General features: G+C 34.5%; 4 protein-coding genes across 4 annotated transcripts; 2 read left to right on the forward strand and 2 right to left on the reverse strand.

Annotated features, from left to right (window-relative positions):
* Positions 1 to 556: 556 nt before the first annotated feature.
* Positions 557 to 1,458, reverse strand: TRIADDRAFT_27764 (uncharacterized protein; the record flags this gene model as incomplete). The annotated part of the gene is made up of 3 exons (XM_002114427.1): positions 557 to 892; positions 926 to 961; positions 1,126 to 1,458. Coding segments are annotated over 3 exons (705 nt in total), but the record flags the coding sequence as incomplete, so codon positions are not given.
* Positions 1,459 to 5,636: 4,178 nt separating this feature from the next.
* On the forward strand, positions 5,637 to 6,323 carry TRIADDRAFT_16213 (uncharacterized protein; the record flags this gene model as incomplete). The annotated part of the gene is made up of 2 exons (XM_002114110.1): positions 5,637 to 5,981; positions 6,030 to 6,323. Coding segments are annotated over 2 exons (639 nt in total), but the record flags the coding sequence as incomplete, so codon positions are not given.
* Positions 6,324 to 8,841: 2,518 nt separating this feature from the next.
* Positions 8,842 to 12,073, reverse strand: TRIADDRAFT_27663 (uncharacterized protein; the record flags this gene model as incomplete). Its single annotated transcript, XM_002114428.1, has 9 exons — positions 8,842 to 8,981; positions 9,071 to 9,143; positions 9,263 to 9,367; positions 9,711 to 9,856; positions 9,954 to 10,080; positions 10,191 to 10,321; positions 10,473 to 10,566; positions 10,725 to 11,036; positions 11,927 to 12,073. The coding sequence occupies 9 exons, from the start codon at positions 12,071 to 12,073 to the stop codon at positions 8,842 to 8,844; spliced, it is 1,275 nt and encodes a 424-aa protein (XP_002114464.1).
* A 569-nt stretch (positions 12,074 to 12,642) lies between these two features.
* TRIADDRAFT_58314 (uncharacterized protein) lies at positions 12,643 to 15,823 on the forward strand (the record flags this gene model as incomplete). Its single annotated transcript, XM_002114111.1, has 9 exons — positions 12,643 to 12,771; positions 13,614 to 13,925; positions 14,111 to 14,204; positions 14,435 to 14,565; positions 14,671 to 14,797; positions 14,871 to 15,016; positions 15,214 to 15,318; positions 15,478 to 15,550; positions 15,684 to 15,823. The coding sequence occupies 9 exons, from the start codon at positions 12,643 to 12,645 to the stop codon at positions 15,821 to 15,823; spliced, it is 1,257 nt and encodes a 418-aa protein (XP_002114147.1).
* Between the last annotated feature and the right edge of the window lie 1,146 nt (positions 15,824 to 16,969).

The raw sequence follows: 16,969 nt of genomic DNA on the forward strand, positions 1-16,969 counted from the left end.
CTACAAGATTAGCAGATTTGAAGCACGTCTACATAGGACAGATTTGGATGATATTGTGGTTTAAGCACAAGGCCGTTGACCATATATTGTGTGAGAAGAAACAGTAGTTCAGCGCAAAAGAAAGAAAGAGTTATTAAAGTTTTATGAAATTTTATTGCAGCATTTCATTCTCTGTTTAATTAAAAATCCTCTTTATTCAAAGAAATATTATAAAAATAGAAGAGGTAAAAATTCTCTAATGCAGTATGTTAATGCATGTAGTAATTATCATTCTGGAAATTGATTTTAGATCCTTAGCTAAGATAGTACGATAACTATAAATCTGAAATGATGTTAAAGGTAAAAACTTTAATTTACGTTGTAGGCCAGCTCGTCTTCTATATAGGAATGAATGTTCATTGTAATACAATACGAGTCCAGTAAAGTATATTAAAACACTCCAACTTACAAACTTTCAATTTACGTTGGACGTCAGTTCGTTTCTATGTGAACGAATTTTTACTCCACTATTCAAGCAAATAGTAATCTTCTTTTACTATTATCATTTGTGAATACGTTAGTTACTGTATGCTCCAGAATTTCTGGCAGCTTCGATTGAAAAAAAAAGATCTCGACGAAGTCTAGATACAATAGAAGGGATTTGTTTTTTGCCTCGATACATTAAATTATTAGATTGAGATTCTTTTTGAGCAACAAAACAACACACTCTTGTTAACATTCTCAATAAATCCATGTGTTGGTGATATTGTTCAAAGACTTCAACAACAGCCTGGATGAACCAAGAACCTGCACTATTTCGCCAGGCAAAATAACCGGGGGCCGTAGCATATGCAAGTAAGAAATCGCCCTCAGATGGAAGAGTACTACCAACAAAATCAGTCACGTCTTCTTCCTCCGTTTCCTTACTAAGCGTAGAATCAGGTACATCTGCACCTGAATCAAAATTTTGACCACGACACGCCTGTATAAGTTTGTAAAATGGTATTCGTTAAGATAGCGGTATATGAGTGTTATGTAATACAATCATTTTAAACAAGAGGAGGTATTTTCAATGCAATCTATCATTACAGTAACGACATGAATATATAATTATAACGATGGAGTTATATCTATTACAGTAAAAACCTGAATAAAAAATATTTTTGGTTTTCCTGCAAGGGATCTACATTTATCTCCACGAAATTTTGCAAACATCTCTTCTAGATTTACTTTACCATCCTTTCCATAGATGAAATCGTGTTCCCCGTGACTAAGAAATGCACATGCGAAGCTATCGTAATTTCGATGATCTTTTTTGCTATAATCACTTAATTTAGCTACAATTTTTTGAACTGTAAAGTTATCGCATCTATCCACGATATAATTTAGTCTTTTAAAAAGACTCTCGAGTTTATCAGCATCAACCGCACTTCCATCTCTAGCGTTCATCCCTGTCTGTTGTGAAAATTTTCTAAAATTTTTACAACGAAAACGATATTAGTACCCATTTAACTAATGATACATTTTATTAGTATACGTCTAATAAAAATGTAGGTACAGTATAATAGATGCATTAGGTGCTCTATAGTGTACATTTAAATTGGGATCGAAAGTGAAATATCAAAATAGTAAAATTTAATTTGTTTAATACGAAGCTTACTCCTGATTGAATATCACCATGTATCCATGAGGTTTCTTACTCATTTCATAGATTAAATTGTCCGTTTTTAAAGTATATTTTGCAGTAATTGGTACTTTCTTGATATCGAGAGGCGGATAAATGGAATCGATCTCTTCACCAACTACATGTATCAAGCAATATTAATGAACGCTTATTAAGGATCCTTCTGAAATCGATTAAATACCTACAATGTTTACTCATATTGTATATACTCTCATTTTAGACTTATTTATAATTCATTAGCATAAAATATAATAAAACAAAATGCAATTTTACAAACCTGTAACGGACTGTACATCAACATCTATTTCTTTAGGTAACAGGAGCAGTGTTAACGGTATAAATATGTGACATACATATATACATGATTAGAATGACAATGATAAAGTTATTGTAATTATTGTTAAATTTTAGATCGATACTGATAAAATTTAAAATTTAATGAGCTATGAAAACATAAAAATTAGTTATTATATAAAGATATGAAATTGCTACCAGGTTGTTTTTCGCTAGTTGGCTCTATAATATATTGAATTGAAAACAAAAGCTATGTGTTAATATAAAGTCGAAATATCCTTGCAAGTATGTACGCGTACATGAAAGACTAAGTAAATGCTTTATCAGACTTTGCCATAATACGAGTATATGTATACAGGGTAAAGAAAATATTAATCAAGCAACTGTTTTGCTTGAAATACTGCACTTAAAACAGTATATAAAGATTCTTTCATTAAACACTTGAGAAACTATGATTTAATCAACCCTGGCCTGATAGCGGTGATAACTAGCAAAATCACTTGGACTAGCATTAGATGGTAAGTGTAACCTAAATAAACTGTGCTCCGTCAATTACTGTACTGTACTGTACTGTACATTACTGAACGTGCCTGTAGTGGATCGATTTCCCTGTGACCGTAAATGAGCGGATAATTCAGGATTGATATCAGCCAGAGCATCGCAAAATTTTCCGAAAGCTTGACTTCCACATGTTTTAATTTGCGTCAACAGTTCATCCACTTTTCTATGAATACAAAATTGCAGAATTATTACGCTGTACTCTAAAGTTGATTGTATTAGAACTCCAATCAGACTACCAAGACTTCAATGCTCATCAACTTCGATGAGTTCAATTTACAGCATTTTTCAAGATTGCTTTATACCATCAATTATATTACCATACGTTTACCGAGTAGTGATATCCTCATTTGGCTAACTACTGCACCTTGTACTAGAGTACGTTTGCACGATTGCATTTTGCTGTGTTGGTAAAATACGTAGACAAACAAGCAGATTTTAGTTCAGTCTTTGATTGTGATCCGTATACAAAATGCTCCATGCGTGATTATTTATCTCCCACTCCACTATTATTTACCATGTTCATCTTTATTTCAGATATTTTAATGCAAATGTATATCAAAGTTATCGCTGTGTTCTAAAACATGTTTTATGTCTATGTCATACAGTCAGTATACAGTTGCAGTACAGTTTTATGTTAGTATAAAACGCTCTATTTGTGCGTTAGCTTTAATTCCATTTTTCCTTTTTTTTATACCTGAAATAAGTATCAACACGTTGTACTCTTTTGATGATACGAATGGTAACTTGTTCTACAACATGCACCTTGCGCGAATAGTTAAAATAGAATCGACATACCGAAAGTGAGATCTTTGATTTCGAAGCGCGATTATAGAGTAATCATCCAAGACTTTATTGGCAAATAACCTATCACATAATTGTTCAACTTGCTCTGATGACAAGTTGTTTTGGATGTTGATTAAGTTCTCTCGCAGCACATCTCGATGTTCTTGCGACATTCCAATAACTTTCGCCATTTTTACTTTCAGTTCTGCCCGTTTGAGATTTTTAATGTCTGGCTTCTTTTGCCTTTTGCCGCGATAGATGTCAAATGTGAAAAGTTAAGCAGAAAAGATAGCAAATTGCTAAGGTTTAGTATGGTACCGTACGGTTTATATAGGCCATACTACTGGACTACACTACTGTTAGTAATTCATGAATCAGGATACTCTATAGTATTATTATTAGACTGATAATATAATTATAGTAAGAGACTATAATGCCCCAATGCAATTCTACGCAATACTATACTGTTATTAAAACGTACCATATGTGGCATACTGTAGTGAAAAGGACAAGTAAAACTAGAATATCGTAGCATTTACAATCGGTTAAATGATGGACTTAGCAAAATATTGCTAAAAATTGGATCTTAACCATCACGATGGGCTACTGGAAATTACTACCAGTAATTAACCCTTTTATTTTCGAATGGTTCATGGCCTAACTCATACTTTCTAGCCTAGGGCTCTTGCTTCATGATTTAGCTATTTCTTATAGTGGTCTTTCAACATTCTGCATCACCTGCAGTGCCAAACTACAGCTTGTATATTAATAGCTAGGCTGATTACTAATTAGATATAAATTATTACTAGCCATTTTGCTGGCTGTTTCCTCTGTCTTTACAGCTAGTGATTTGGTCATCTTGTAAGGTACAGCCTATCACTCACACAATATCCTCTTACATCTTCTGATTGCATGATATAAGCATTGATAATATAATTAACTAATGAGTAGACCCTAATATCAACAAATGGATATCATTACTTAATGTACATAGGCATGACCTGATAGAATAAGAATAATTAGAAGGCTTTCTCTGATCTTATTTTCCATCTGCAATTTCACCCATACTCCTCTCTTCTAACTGTAACTGCAGAGTGTTATTTTACTTGCGTTTAGATTACTATTTTGTTGTTTTGTAGAAATTTACCAGAAATGTTATCAAGGTAAAAGTGCACCGAAATATTAGTCGAGATACTGATACATACTAAACACATTCTACAGCACGTGTATAGCACTGTAATATCGAAAATAAAGTTAGGTAAATGGCTGGCTAATCAGGGACTGCAGCACTCCGCCCCAAAATTAGTGTAAACATGAAAACTCCTCTCCCCCGTACAAAATTTCTTCATATTGTAGTGGATTATATGTAAGTCCACATACCATAAATCGCTCCGATCTGTGTTCTACTAGATGAAAAGGTTACTTTTAATGTAGAGTATGTGTAAAATAGTGTTGATTCCATGAAGAAACCAAAGTGTAAAGTAGAGTAGAATATTTGCAATAATTAGAATGTCAATAAAACATGACAACCTGCAGGACAGCAGTATGATGATGGAACAAGGAGAAACTTGCTGCCAGTTACAGTACAAGCTACACTAGCAGCTACCCAGACATGTGACAGCTACATATAGTACTGTACTGTATTGCACTCGGCTCCTCTTCCTTCCAGTAGTCCCTCTAAATACTTAGCAGATTATGGCCTATCTCCTGTAAGGTCATGGACTACTCGGTTTCAGCTTCAAACATGGAAATAGGTACGAGAATAGCAACTATGCTGTTAGTTCATTGTAGATTATTATAAACTGTAGATTGGCAGGTAGAGCACAAGAAATCAAGAGAGATCTTATCACAGGGATCTATGCGTTAGTCGATGTCACTAGCTTCAAAATTGAACATATATATTAATTCAAATTTTATACTCTGTCTTCAACTCTACTACTGCATTTATAGAAATTATTATTATAATATTAATACGTATCCAATTTCGAAATCGTCTTTGATTGATGTTATTGAAGATCATTTTGGGGCATTTCAAATTAAAGTATTCAATTCTGTAAATTACTATTGCATTTCTAGTTGATCCTGAAAGTGGCGGTGGTGCCATATCACTATATTATGATGATCTTCATTCTGCGCCGATAAGAGGCCCTATCCTGAGTGAACAATATTTGTATAAGATGGGAAACAAGCCGCATGGCTATGCTTTGATTATCAATAATAGGTTAATGATCTACGGTGATACGTTAGGTGTCGTATTTTTTGTATTTATAAACTATCAATCATTAACCGTATACAATTTTATCTCTTTATCTTGTTAATAACTAGAAAATTCATTGGGATGCCTGAACGTAAAGGTAGCGATAAAGATGCTGAAGGTATGCAAACTCTATTGGTAAAACTAGGCTACAAAGTAGCAATGGGCAACAATTTGAGTGCAGCTCAAATGAAAGATGTATTACAACGATGGGCCGCCAGGGATCATAGTACTTGTGATAGCTTCGTATGCGTGTTATTAAGCCATGGCGAGCAAGGTAAAATATTTGGCACTGATACCGACGTGGATATCGAAGAATTACTTGGACTGTTTAGAGGTAATCGTTGCGCTTCACTGGCTGGAAAGCCAAAGTTATTTTTTATTCAAGCTTGTCGTGGTACAAACTTTGATGAAGCTGTCGACAACGTTGACGGCGTTCCTAATGAATCAGCACTAAATGCAGAAGGTTATGAGGATGAAGTTGATGCTAAAACTCGACAAACATTACCATCTGAAGCAGATTTTTTAATTGCCTATTCGGTTGTTCCAGGTTATTATTCTTGGAGAAATTCTACAAATGGCTCTTGGTTTATGCAAGCAGTTATTGACATTTTTACTAAATATTATAAGCAACTGGATCTTATAACAATGTTAACTATTGTTAATAATTCAGTTGCAACGGTCGAATCTTCAACAAGTGATCCGAGATTCAATAATAAAAAGCAGATCCCTAGCTGTGTTAACATGCTACGTAAGCTAGTCTACTTTAATTCAGAAGCAGTCAAAAATCACGGTATTTTTGGTTAAGTACAAACTGTTAACCTAGAGAATAACTATAGAAGATTGTGATTCTATACTTTTATTCGATGTACTACATTTACACGAATCCTTGACTAGTACTGTAGAACTATAACCTTAAAACAGTATCCCTTTTTACTAGCAGTATCTGTGATTATAATCGGAAATTTTTATCTATTGTTATGTAATCTTTGTAATGCGTTAGACTAACATTTTCTATTAAGCTTTTAATATCTATCTTCAACGTAAATATTGGAATTATGTTTGTAAGTTCATTTCATGGTTGTACTGAAAAGAAATGTTTTTATGCAGCGGTAATCTAAACTACTGTTTATTTGGCTTACATCTATAAACCCGGCTGATGACTTATAGATAGTTCCTCACTTACCCATTTCTGATGAAACCGTTTTAATAAAGTATACCTCCATGGCGAGGTATACGCGTACAGTAGTTGGACAATATACGAATATACGTTAAGCATAATATTAGATATTGAACCCGGTATATTAACTTTAATAATTTTTAACAACTTCCTAAACTTAAACGTTTAAACCTCCTTATCGTTAATCATTAGAATGTTGTCATTAAGTAATTCCTATTGGAATTCCAAAATCGTTCAATAATTGCAGTAATTATGCCAATTATTTAGACTATCGACTAATAAAGTTTTACAAATCTAATTTTAAATTCATTATTAGTTTTCTAGATACATTGAAGCTATCAATTCTGTAGACTATGTTTCTATAGTTCAGTTGAAGATACTCTTTCTCTTTTAACTTACATGTCTAAATCTTTGGTTAGGTGTCTATAATCTTTGCAGTTTATTACTAATTTATATGAGTTAAAAGATCGTGTAATAAAGTATGAACTATGGATTATAATAATTATTGAGATTTGTCAACTAATAAAGCCTACTGTTAGGCATAAACGCAGTGCATTGATTGTTATTATTCTAGCTCGTCGACGTAAACGTACATTCTGAGTGTGTCCATTTTTGTTTCAGATACTTGTATATGGGAATTATTGCTATATTCTATAACATGTTTTATATATACGCTCGTACAGTTGCAGTAGAGTTTACGTTGGCATAAAATACTATATTTGTGCGTTAGCTTTAGTTCTATTTTTTCCATTTTTTATAGTTGAAACAAATATGAACACGTAGTACTCTTTCGATCACACGAACGATAACTTGTTCTACAACATGCACCTTGCATGAATAGGTAAAAATACAATCAATATACCGAAAGTGAATTTGTGAGTTCGAAGCGAGCTTATAGAGTGTTGATCCAAGACTATCGGAAAATAGCACGTCGAATAATTGCTCAAGTTAGTCTACTGACAAGTTCTTTTGGATGTTGACTAAGTTTCTTGCAGTACGACTTGATGCTCTTTCGACATTCCAATAATTTTCGCCATCTTTACAGTTAGTTCAGCCCGTTTGAGATTTAATGTCTAGGTTCTTCTTTTGCTACGTTGGAATTCGAATGTGGAAAGTTAAGTACGATACAAATGTTAGCGAATAAAGTCGAAATAGGAACCGTAAGATCATAACGAAAAGCGCTTAAAATTTGACAGTGCTCAGATCAGTTTCATTAACAAATACTGATACAGGCTAATCACGATTTTTGTAATACTGTTTTCCAGTCGACTCTAGTATACCTACGGTATGATAGTTCATTCATTATCTTACAACGTGGATGCTATTGCTGTGCATCGTATGTACTCATTCATGCGTACAGCATAACATCAACGAATAGATATCATTACTTAATGTGCATAGGCATGACCTGATAGAATAGGAATAATTAGAAGGCTTTCTCTAATCTTATTTTCCATCTTCAATTTCACCCATAATACTACCTTCTAACTGTAATCGTAAAACGTTGTCTTACTATTTTGCTGTGTTGTAGAAATTTACTAGAAATCATTATCAAGGCAAAAGTGTACCAATATATTAGTGGAGATACTGATCCATACTAAATAGATTGTATAATACTATAATATGGAAAATAAAGTTACGTACGTGTACGTAGATTGTACTTTGGTACTCCAATGTTGGCTACAAAATTTCAAGTAAATTACTTTAATGGATTGTACTAAATTTTTCAATTAATCATTGGTCAACAGACCAATGCATTTCTACGAATTATTTCATTATCCATAAACAATTGCATTAAGCAATAATCTTTCTAACAGAGACGTCTTATAAATGCGTTAAATCTTTTATTTCAATTCTGTTTGGGAGTATGAACATCTCCAATGATTAATAACAGGTCATAACATTCAGCCTGTTCTGGTCTAGTTGTAAAAATTAAACTATGCCAACATCCGCATTCACCTGGGTAATACCTTACACAGCAGCAAAGAGAGTAGCACGTAAGGGTTGCGGACGATAACGAATCGCAGAATGTTTGCATGTACAGTATGTCGTCGGTTAATTGAAAATATCTCATAAGTAAAATATGTAGCCGCCTTTGGTGTATTCTTAATTTGAAATGTATTCTTTATTAATACTTCTTCCGATCAATAGACGTCTGATTTCGCTAGTACCAGCACCAATTTCATAAAGCTTAGCATCTCGCAAAATGCGACCAGTTGGATAATCGTTAATATAACCATTCCCACCTATAGCGCAATTGCAGATCGAGAATTTTAACACGACAATCTATTTTAAAATAGCTCTCTTGACTCATTTACTTATTTTATTAGCTTACCAAGAAGTTGTAGAGCATCAAGTGCAACTTTAGTAGCGGCTTCGGCACAATACAGAATCACACCAGCACAATCCTGCAACGAGATACAAATAAGATCTTAAAAGTCACATCGAGAACAATATTACAGAAATAGAAAAGAATATAAAAGTAGAGCAGGTTATTAGGGAAATGAAGTTATCTTAAGAAGCATACCCTGCTGACGATTCGACCTGCATCACAAGCTCTGGCAACGTTGTATAAATAACTTCTACAGGAATTAAGTTTTACGTACATGTCCGCCATCTTTGCTTGTATTAGCTGCGGGAGATTAGAAGCACGAGCAGTTTGAGATCCGATATTATATATATACAATAACTCTACAGTCACTCATTAGATCGTGATATTGACCAGTGCTGATTAAATAAATGAATCCTATACAGAGCTTTATATAGGATCGTTTTATTTTTGATCTTCTGTGAACTTTACGTAAGGTCTAAATCTATTTCAAATAATCAACAGTACTTTATACTAAAGATTATCATCTATTAATTTAATAAATCACGAAGTCACCTTTACCACAGTAATAAAATGCATTATCACGTATTAGTATAGTAAGTAGCATAATATAGTAGTACAGTATAACGTTAAGCTTTTTTATTACCTGAAATTGAGCTATTTTTGTATTAAATTGTTCACGCTGATGAACATAAGGATAGGCAACATCAACTGCAGCCTGCATCAAACCTACAGGTCCAGCAGCAAGGACCAAACGTTCTAAATCCAATCCACTCATTAATACGTAAACTCCTGTCAAAATGATAGTACAAAATGGATTTTAGACATTCGTCAAAACTTAGCTTTTGACTATATCGCAATTCAATCATTATAATTCATTGCAGTTTACCTTTTCCAGATCCTCCCATAATTTGCGATTCATGTACTTTACAGTCTTCAAATATTAGTTCGCAAGTATTTGAACCTCTCATTCCCAACTTATCTAACTTTGGGGCTGTTGAAAATCCTGGCATATTCTATAACATCAATTTGTGTTATTATAATAGTACAATATGTACAACACAACGCAAAATAACAAAAAATTTATCAAGGATACAAGATCCCATACACTACTGAGAATTTATACTTTTTCTATGAGAAAAGTGGTTATTCCGCGCTGTTTTGCGGATGGATCGGTTTTAGCATAAACCACCAATACGTCAGCATCCGGCCCGTTGGTAATCCAGAATTTACTTCCGTTTAGGATATAATAATCCCCTATTGGATGAATGTACAAGTTATGTTCACAAATCTTTCAAACAGAACAGTTTTTAGCAAGTTCGATCGATATTGAAAAACGAATTCTTATATCGGTGCTAAAGCATGGCATTAACGATGTTACAGAATGAAGAGAGTTAGTATGTCTCACCCTTTTTTTCTGCTTTCAGACGCATAGAAACAACATCGCTACCCGATCCAGATTCACTCATTGCCAACGCTCCAATGTATTCCCCGCTAATGAGCTAGCAATTGTACTGTATGTTATTATTCTTGAGTTTAAACAGATTACTTAATACTCGAAATGTAAATTTTAAGTGCTTTAAAGTCGTACAACTATACGTAGAAGAGTATAGGGATTTGATCATTTATTTTTTACTTCATGAATTGTTGCGATCGATACCTTAGGGAGATACTTTGCTTTTTGTTCATCCGTCCCATTCCTCACCACCTGATTAACACATAGATTAGAGTGAGCACCATAGCTAAGTGCAATACTGCCACTGCCACGGCTGATTTCTTCCAATGCAATACAATGATGGAGGAAAGTGCCAGCCGTACCACCGAATTCTGCTGGTGCGGTGATACCTAGTAAGCCCATATTGCCAAGCTTTTTCCAAAATTCTCGAATTTGTGAGAAATTATTGTTGCTATCTATTTCCTGTGCATATGGAGCCAGCTCTTCATTGACAAACTTGCGTATTGCACTTCTTAACTGTCAACAGCATAGTAATTATTCGGAATCAAAACGAATAAAAGTAGTAATAATTAATATTACCAATTGATTATAATCTCAATACTTTTTTTATTATTATTTTTTAGGTAACGTTCTTTTATTTGTGTTTAGTCTGAAAGTTGCAATATGTGTAGTCAAGTAGAATTTGAAATGAAATCTTCCAATCAGTAATAGTAATAATACTGTCTTTTATTTGTGCTTAGTTTAAAAGTTGTAGAGTCAAAATGAAGTCAAAATTTGAAATCTTTAAATCATTTCAACCAGCTGTCAGCACATCAATCAACGTCAACCCATTCAACTGTTTACGATACTGTACGCTACTGTACAGTGTACAGTAGCGTTGCAGGCTTGCTTTCGTAAAACTCTTTGAAACATCGATTTGAGAATTGGAGGCGGTAGCTTCTTAATTTTAACTTCAACAGGATCTATCCGATGTACGGACCTCCTGTTGCCTTGTCCATAAATACCTAGGTGAGATCACATCGTATCTTCCTCTTGCCAGTCTCAAACGCGATGTCTCAAACAAGTCTTTACATTCACGCTTTACCGAGCTATGCTCAAAGTAGCACCAAGTTGATCCCGACCTAGTACAAGATCAAATCTGATAGCGATGTATGGAGATTCATAGAGTAATGGTTGAAACTCTTCATTCATATTACTAATAGTAACCAATGCTTGATTTTTGTTCTTGCGATCAACTATCAGTATTTGTTTGTAAATTCGATTGCAACTGAGGATACGCGTAAGCAAGTATGGCTGCACACTCTACGTACAGTAAACCGAGTGTAGCCAGTCTGCACACTATGCCTAGTGCTTCTTCTAAGTACAACGACTATGTCAAAATAGTAGGCCATTCTTTAGTGTTTTACCTCTTTTTCTTCATCTTGAAGGCCATAGAGATCATCGTCGACAGGAAACGCGGCAGCACAATACTTCCTATTAGCCACTGTTGGTCTTACGATGCCATGAAGTAATTTCGAGAAGGTCACTGATCGACGGCCGACGATCGAGGACATCTTGACTACCAGCTGGTGTTAAAATAAGAAGTGACGGCTTGCACTGGCTGACTTATCATTGCGAAATCCCTAGTGTACACTGTACAGTACAGTGTCCAGTACGTCTGTCTATCCAGATAGTGTAGTGTAGCGCTAGTATACCTGACGTGCTAGTCACTCTGCAATACCGTACACCGAGTGTACAGTGTACAGTACAGTACATGGAGTGAGTACACTGTACTGTACAGTACTGTACTGTACTGTAGGTGTCTGTCGGACTTTGGAACTACAGTACAGTACATATAAAAGTCCATGCTGTGATACCAAAATATGGACGAGTTTTAGTAGTCTACAGTATGACCAGACTGCGTTGCAGGAATTTCTTTCTTGTTCATACGGTACTGTAGTACCTGACCCTGTGACCTCGCATATACTGTACAATGTACATGCGAAGTAGGTTACTGCAGTGGGATTCTCCTGTATCGATGTATCCATAGTAAGATACTGTACTACAAGCTTAAACGAGCTGATCAACTTTTACTCACTGGCTAATTATTCAGTAGCTGCAACCAGCGCTAGGAATCGCCAGGATGCATCGCATGATCTCGAAATATGTCAATCGACCTCTTTTCAGTCGATCCTTTATCCAACGTTATTATCTGAGTAATGTAGCTCAAGTTGATGATGCCTTATTTCACCCGACTGAAGAAGAAAAGCAGGTACTTCAAGTTATATGCATACAATGTGTCGTAAGCTGCGCGTGCTATCATTCCGTAGTAACTTCTTTAGGGCAATCCAAAAGTATATGGGTCTATTTTATACCGTTCATATAATACAATCATGAGAGATTATTCCTTCATGTCATTTTATGATACGAGCAATGATGAAATGTGAAGTTACAATTCCAGTTATAGCAACAATACAGTAGATCAGTTACATTCTTCGCCGTATCCTACAACCGTAAAGTAAACTACAGATGTTTACGTACCATGTATGGACGTGCGTATGTTATGACGTAGACGATAGGTGTTACTTGCTGGAAATATTGGAGAAATACCGAAACCTAAACTTGTCAAGATCGCTTTCATGCAATTAAAATAGATATGTCATGACATATATACAGTATAGAACTATATACTTATTGACTATACTGAACATGGCTGAAGAGCGTACTGTTCGGTATGTCCACATAGGATACAGTAACTCAATCAGTTCAATTTTGTGACGGTAGTCAATTCTCTGGAACAACTTACTCTCAATAATACGTACACGCAAGTTTTGAAAATTTTACAATTTATTCAACGTGATCGATCAGCGGTAATGGTGATTTATTTTAGTTAAGTTACAGCTTACCCTACAGTCATACGTTTTACGTCAAAAAGCGTAATTGAATTGTGCAATATAGGTAGAAGATATAGCATGTTAGATCAGTGTATCGGATCACTATATTCACATGCTTTCTTTGAGGAAGCTTTGGAGATCTGAATAAGTACTACACCTTACTGTACACTGTATAACTTGGGTATGAAGTCGTTCTGATGTGCATATCATACTCGTATAGCTTCGACAAACTATTTTCAAATTCGCCCAAGAAGAGCTAGCCCCTTATGCGGCTGAAATCGATGCTAAGGATGAATTTACAGAATTACGATCGTTCTGGAGGAAGTTAGGAGACATGGGTTTACATGGGATTACAGTACCAGAGAGTGAAGGTGGTGCTGGAGGAAGCTATATGGACCATTGTATTACAATTGAAGAGCTAGCAAGGGCTTCCCCATCAGTTGGTATGAGCTACGCTGTCCACTCTAATATGTGCATTAATCAGTTGGTCCGAAATGGAAATGCAGAACAAAAAGCCAAATATCTTCCCAAGGTACTGTCAGCATTTCTTACTAAAATAGTATATGGCCTATTTCTCTGATAATTATAATCAATACTACTATGCAAGTTTGATATAGGCAATCAGTCATTGTGCTGTCAATTTTATTCTATACCATCTCATATCTTATTATTATGTTTGCTTTGTTTCTGTTGACATCAAATATTCCACTACTAAAGCTGATAAGTGGTGAATATATCGGTGCTTTGGCAATGAGCGAACCAAATGCTGGTAGCGATGTCATGTCCTTGAGACTTCGCGCGGAAAAACAAGGTTAGTACGTTGTGTTGCTCCTATGCTTACTAACCAATTGCATCCGCAATGCTTGGATTGCAACACATGAGTTAGGATTTATTCACCATAAAGGTTAATACAGTTGTACATAAAACATGATGCGATCAATACATTTTTACGAAATATCCTTTCTACTGTTATCAATATGTATCAAATAGAAGAATGGTAAATGAACTTGATTGATATTTTCACAATTTTCTTCACTTTAGGGAATCACTACGTTCTAAATGGAACTAAATTCTGGATTACCAATGGGCCTGTTGCAGATATTATCATAGTTTATGCTAAAACTGATCCTGCTGCTCACCAACATGGAATATCGGCATTTATAGTCGAAACGGTACGCAATCATTAGTCGTGAAATAAAATTAGCCTTGGCTAAGTGATTACTTAAACAGATATAGCTATTGATAGCCTAACACCATTTCCGGTATATGTTACGTAGAAAACACCTGGATTTTCGATCGCACAGAAATTAGATAAACTAGGTTTAAGAGGCTCAGAAACTGGCGAATTAGTATTTGAAGATTGCAAAATTCCTGAAGAAAATATTTTAGGGCGTGTAAATAAAGGTTACTTTGATATATTATATACAAGATATTTTGATGAGAATAAAGTTGATTAATACGATAATCCTTTCCCTAGGAGTTCAAGTCCTGATGAGTGGACTTGATTTGGAAAGAGGAACACTGGCAGGCGGTGCTATTGGCATAATGCAGTCGGTTGTTGACGTTGTCTACCCATACGTTCATACGAGGGAACAATTTGATCAGAAAATTGGTCAATTTCAGGTAGAATGACCACCTCGCTTGGATTTAAGTTATTTTTCAAGGCGAATTGATCAGACTACTGTCACAGTCAATTCCTGCACAAGATTTTTTTTTAATGTATAGTCGTGTGAATTAAAAGGAATTTTTTGATTTCACTTAATTATTCCATCTCGATGATCATAATCGTACCGTGTTTAAAATTTTTGTTTTCCTTTCAGATGATTCAGTCCAAATTGGCCGATATGTATAACACCTTAAACCTGTGTCGTAGTTATCTGTATAATGTTGTCCGAGCATTTGATAGAGGTGTTATTAGAAGCGCAGTGAGTATAGCTATATAACTTAAAATGAACTGTACTTCTGCGTATCCCTGTAAGGTGTAAAGATTACTTAACAATAATATCTTGTTTACTTTATTAAGTTGCTTCTTTCAAATTTATGATCCTAAATCTATCAAAATCAATAATGATCCGATTTAATAGGATTGTGCAGCAGCAGGAATTCTGGTTGGAGAAAATGCTACACAAATGGCTTTAGATGGTATTCAATGTTTAGGTACGTCTGGTCTTTAGAATAGTGAGCTACCATTGTAGTATACAATACAACTTGTAAATTGGCTTCAACTGCATATCATATTTCTGTTTATGTAATTTATAAAATCACTATTCTCTCAATTTCTTGTAATTAGGTGGCAATGGCTACATTAATGATTATCCGACCGGACGAATGTTGCGAGATGCTAAGATATTTGAAATTGCTGGTGGAACTCAAGAAATTAGAAAGCTCATCGTTGGTAGAAGCATTAATGCTCACTACATGGGAAAGTGAGGCTTTGAATACCTCTTATTAGTCTCGTAGATTTATATTATAACCATTTCTACTATGGATATTTGATGAGAATAACTATCTTGTGATTACCGTACAGTGTAATCATTACTTTAAATAATGCTAAGTTTATAAAATGCAAAACCTGATCAAGCACAGAAAACATTTAAAGGTAATTAAATTCGAAAGCTTTATCTGATCAATATTTCAAGCATATCAGAAAAAAATTGGGGGAGCAAATCTGCAGTTATTATTTTTATAACTGTAAGATACATTTCCAATAAAATTGCAATATCTACTCATTCAATGACACAACCAAGTGTTTGCGCTTATCTGTGAATTTTTAAAGTCAATCAATAAAATGAAGAAACATATGCAATCGCCACCATGTTACTTAATATTATTGCATAATACTGTATAAAGAATACTACTACGTAGAAATACGTACGTAGCAAAGTTCATAAATATTTTCTCTCCTGATCACTATCACTTTCAGTTGGAGAGTAATTTGGTAACGATAATCAATGATACGCTTGGCCTGTACCATAGAATATTAGGAATAAAGCACAATATTGCACAATGGTAGACTAGGCTAGACATGTAGAGGAAAGTATCTGATTAATTCGATTAAGTTCATACTTGCGGAAGTATACCATTGAGTTCTGATATGAGTCATGTATTTAACTTGTTGCAATTACTACTTTAGCGTAATGTTAGAGTATGACTTATAAGTGATCTCTATAATTATTGAAATAGGAACAAATCAACCTATACTTGACGATTTATTTTACTGCGATAGGTCAATCTAACCTGATCTAACTATAGTAACCTCTAGCAGCAAGTAGCAAAATGTGCGCTTACTGCATTTGTTTATACTCTTAGTCTGTGAATAGCTTAGAGGATTGGTTGTACACTAAATTCAAGTCATCTTTCTATACTCTTTTTGTATACCTTACTGAGACTGATTTGCCGGTACATTATCTAAAAAACAACAAAGTAGTTTCAGCAAAATATTCGAAAAGAGTATACGCTCGTATAGTATTGACGATAATTTTGTATAATTAAATTTATTGTTCGCTAAACGCGTATATCTACTTGTGTCTAGCGATGTAAGCGGTTTATGACTATACTAAATACTAAATATGACTT

The sequence above is a fragment of the Trichoplax adhaerens genome, genomic scaffold, assembly GCF_000150275.1.
Source record: "Trichoplax adhaerens TRIADscaffold_7 genomic scaffold, whole genome shotgun sequence".
Lineage (NCBI taxonomy): Eukaryota > Metazoa > Placozoa > Uniplacotomia > Trichoplacea > Trichoplacidae > Trichoplax > Trichoplax adhaerens.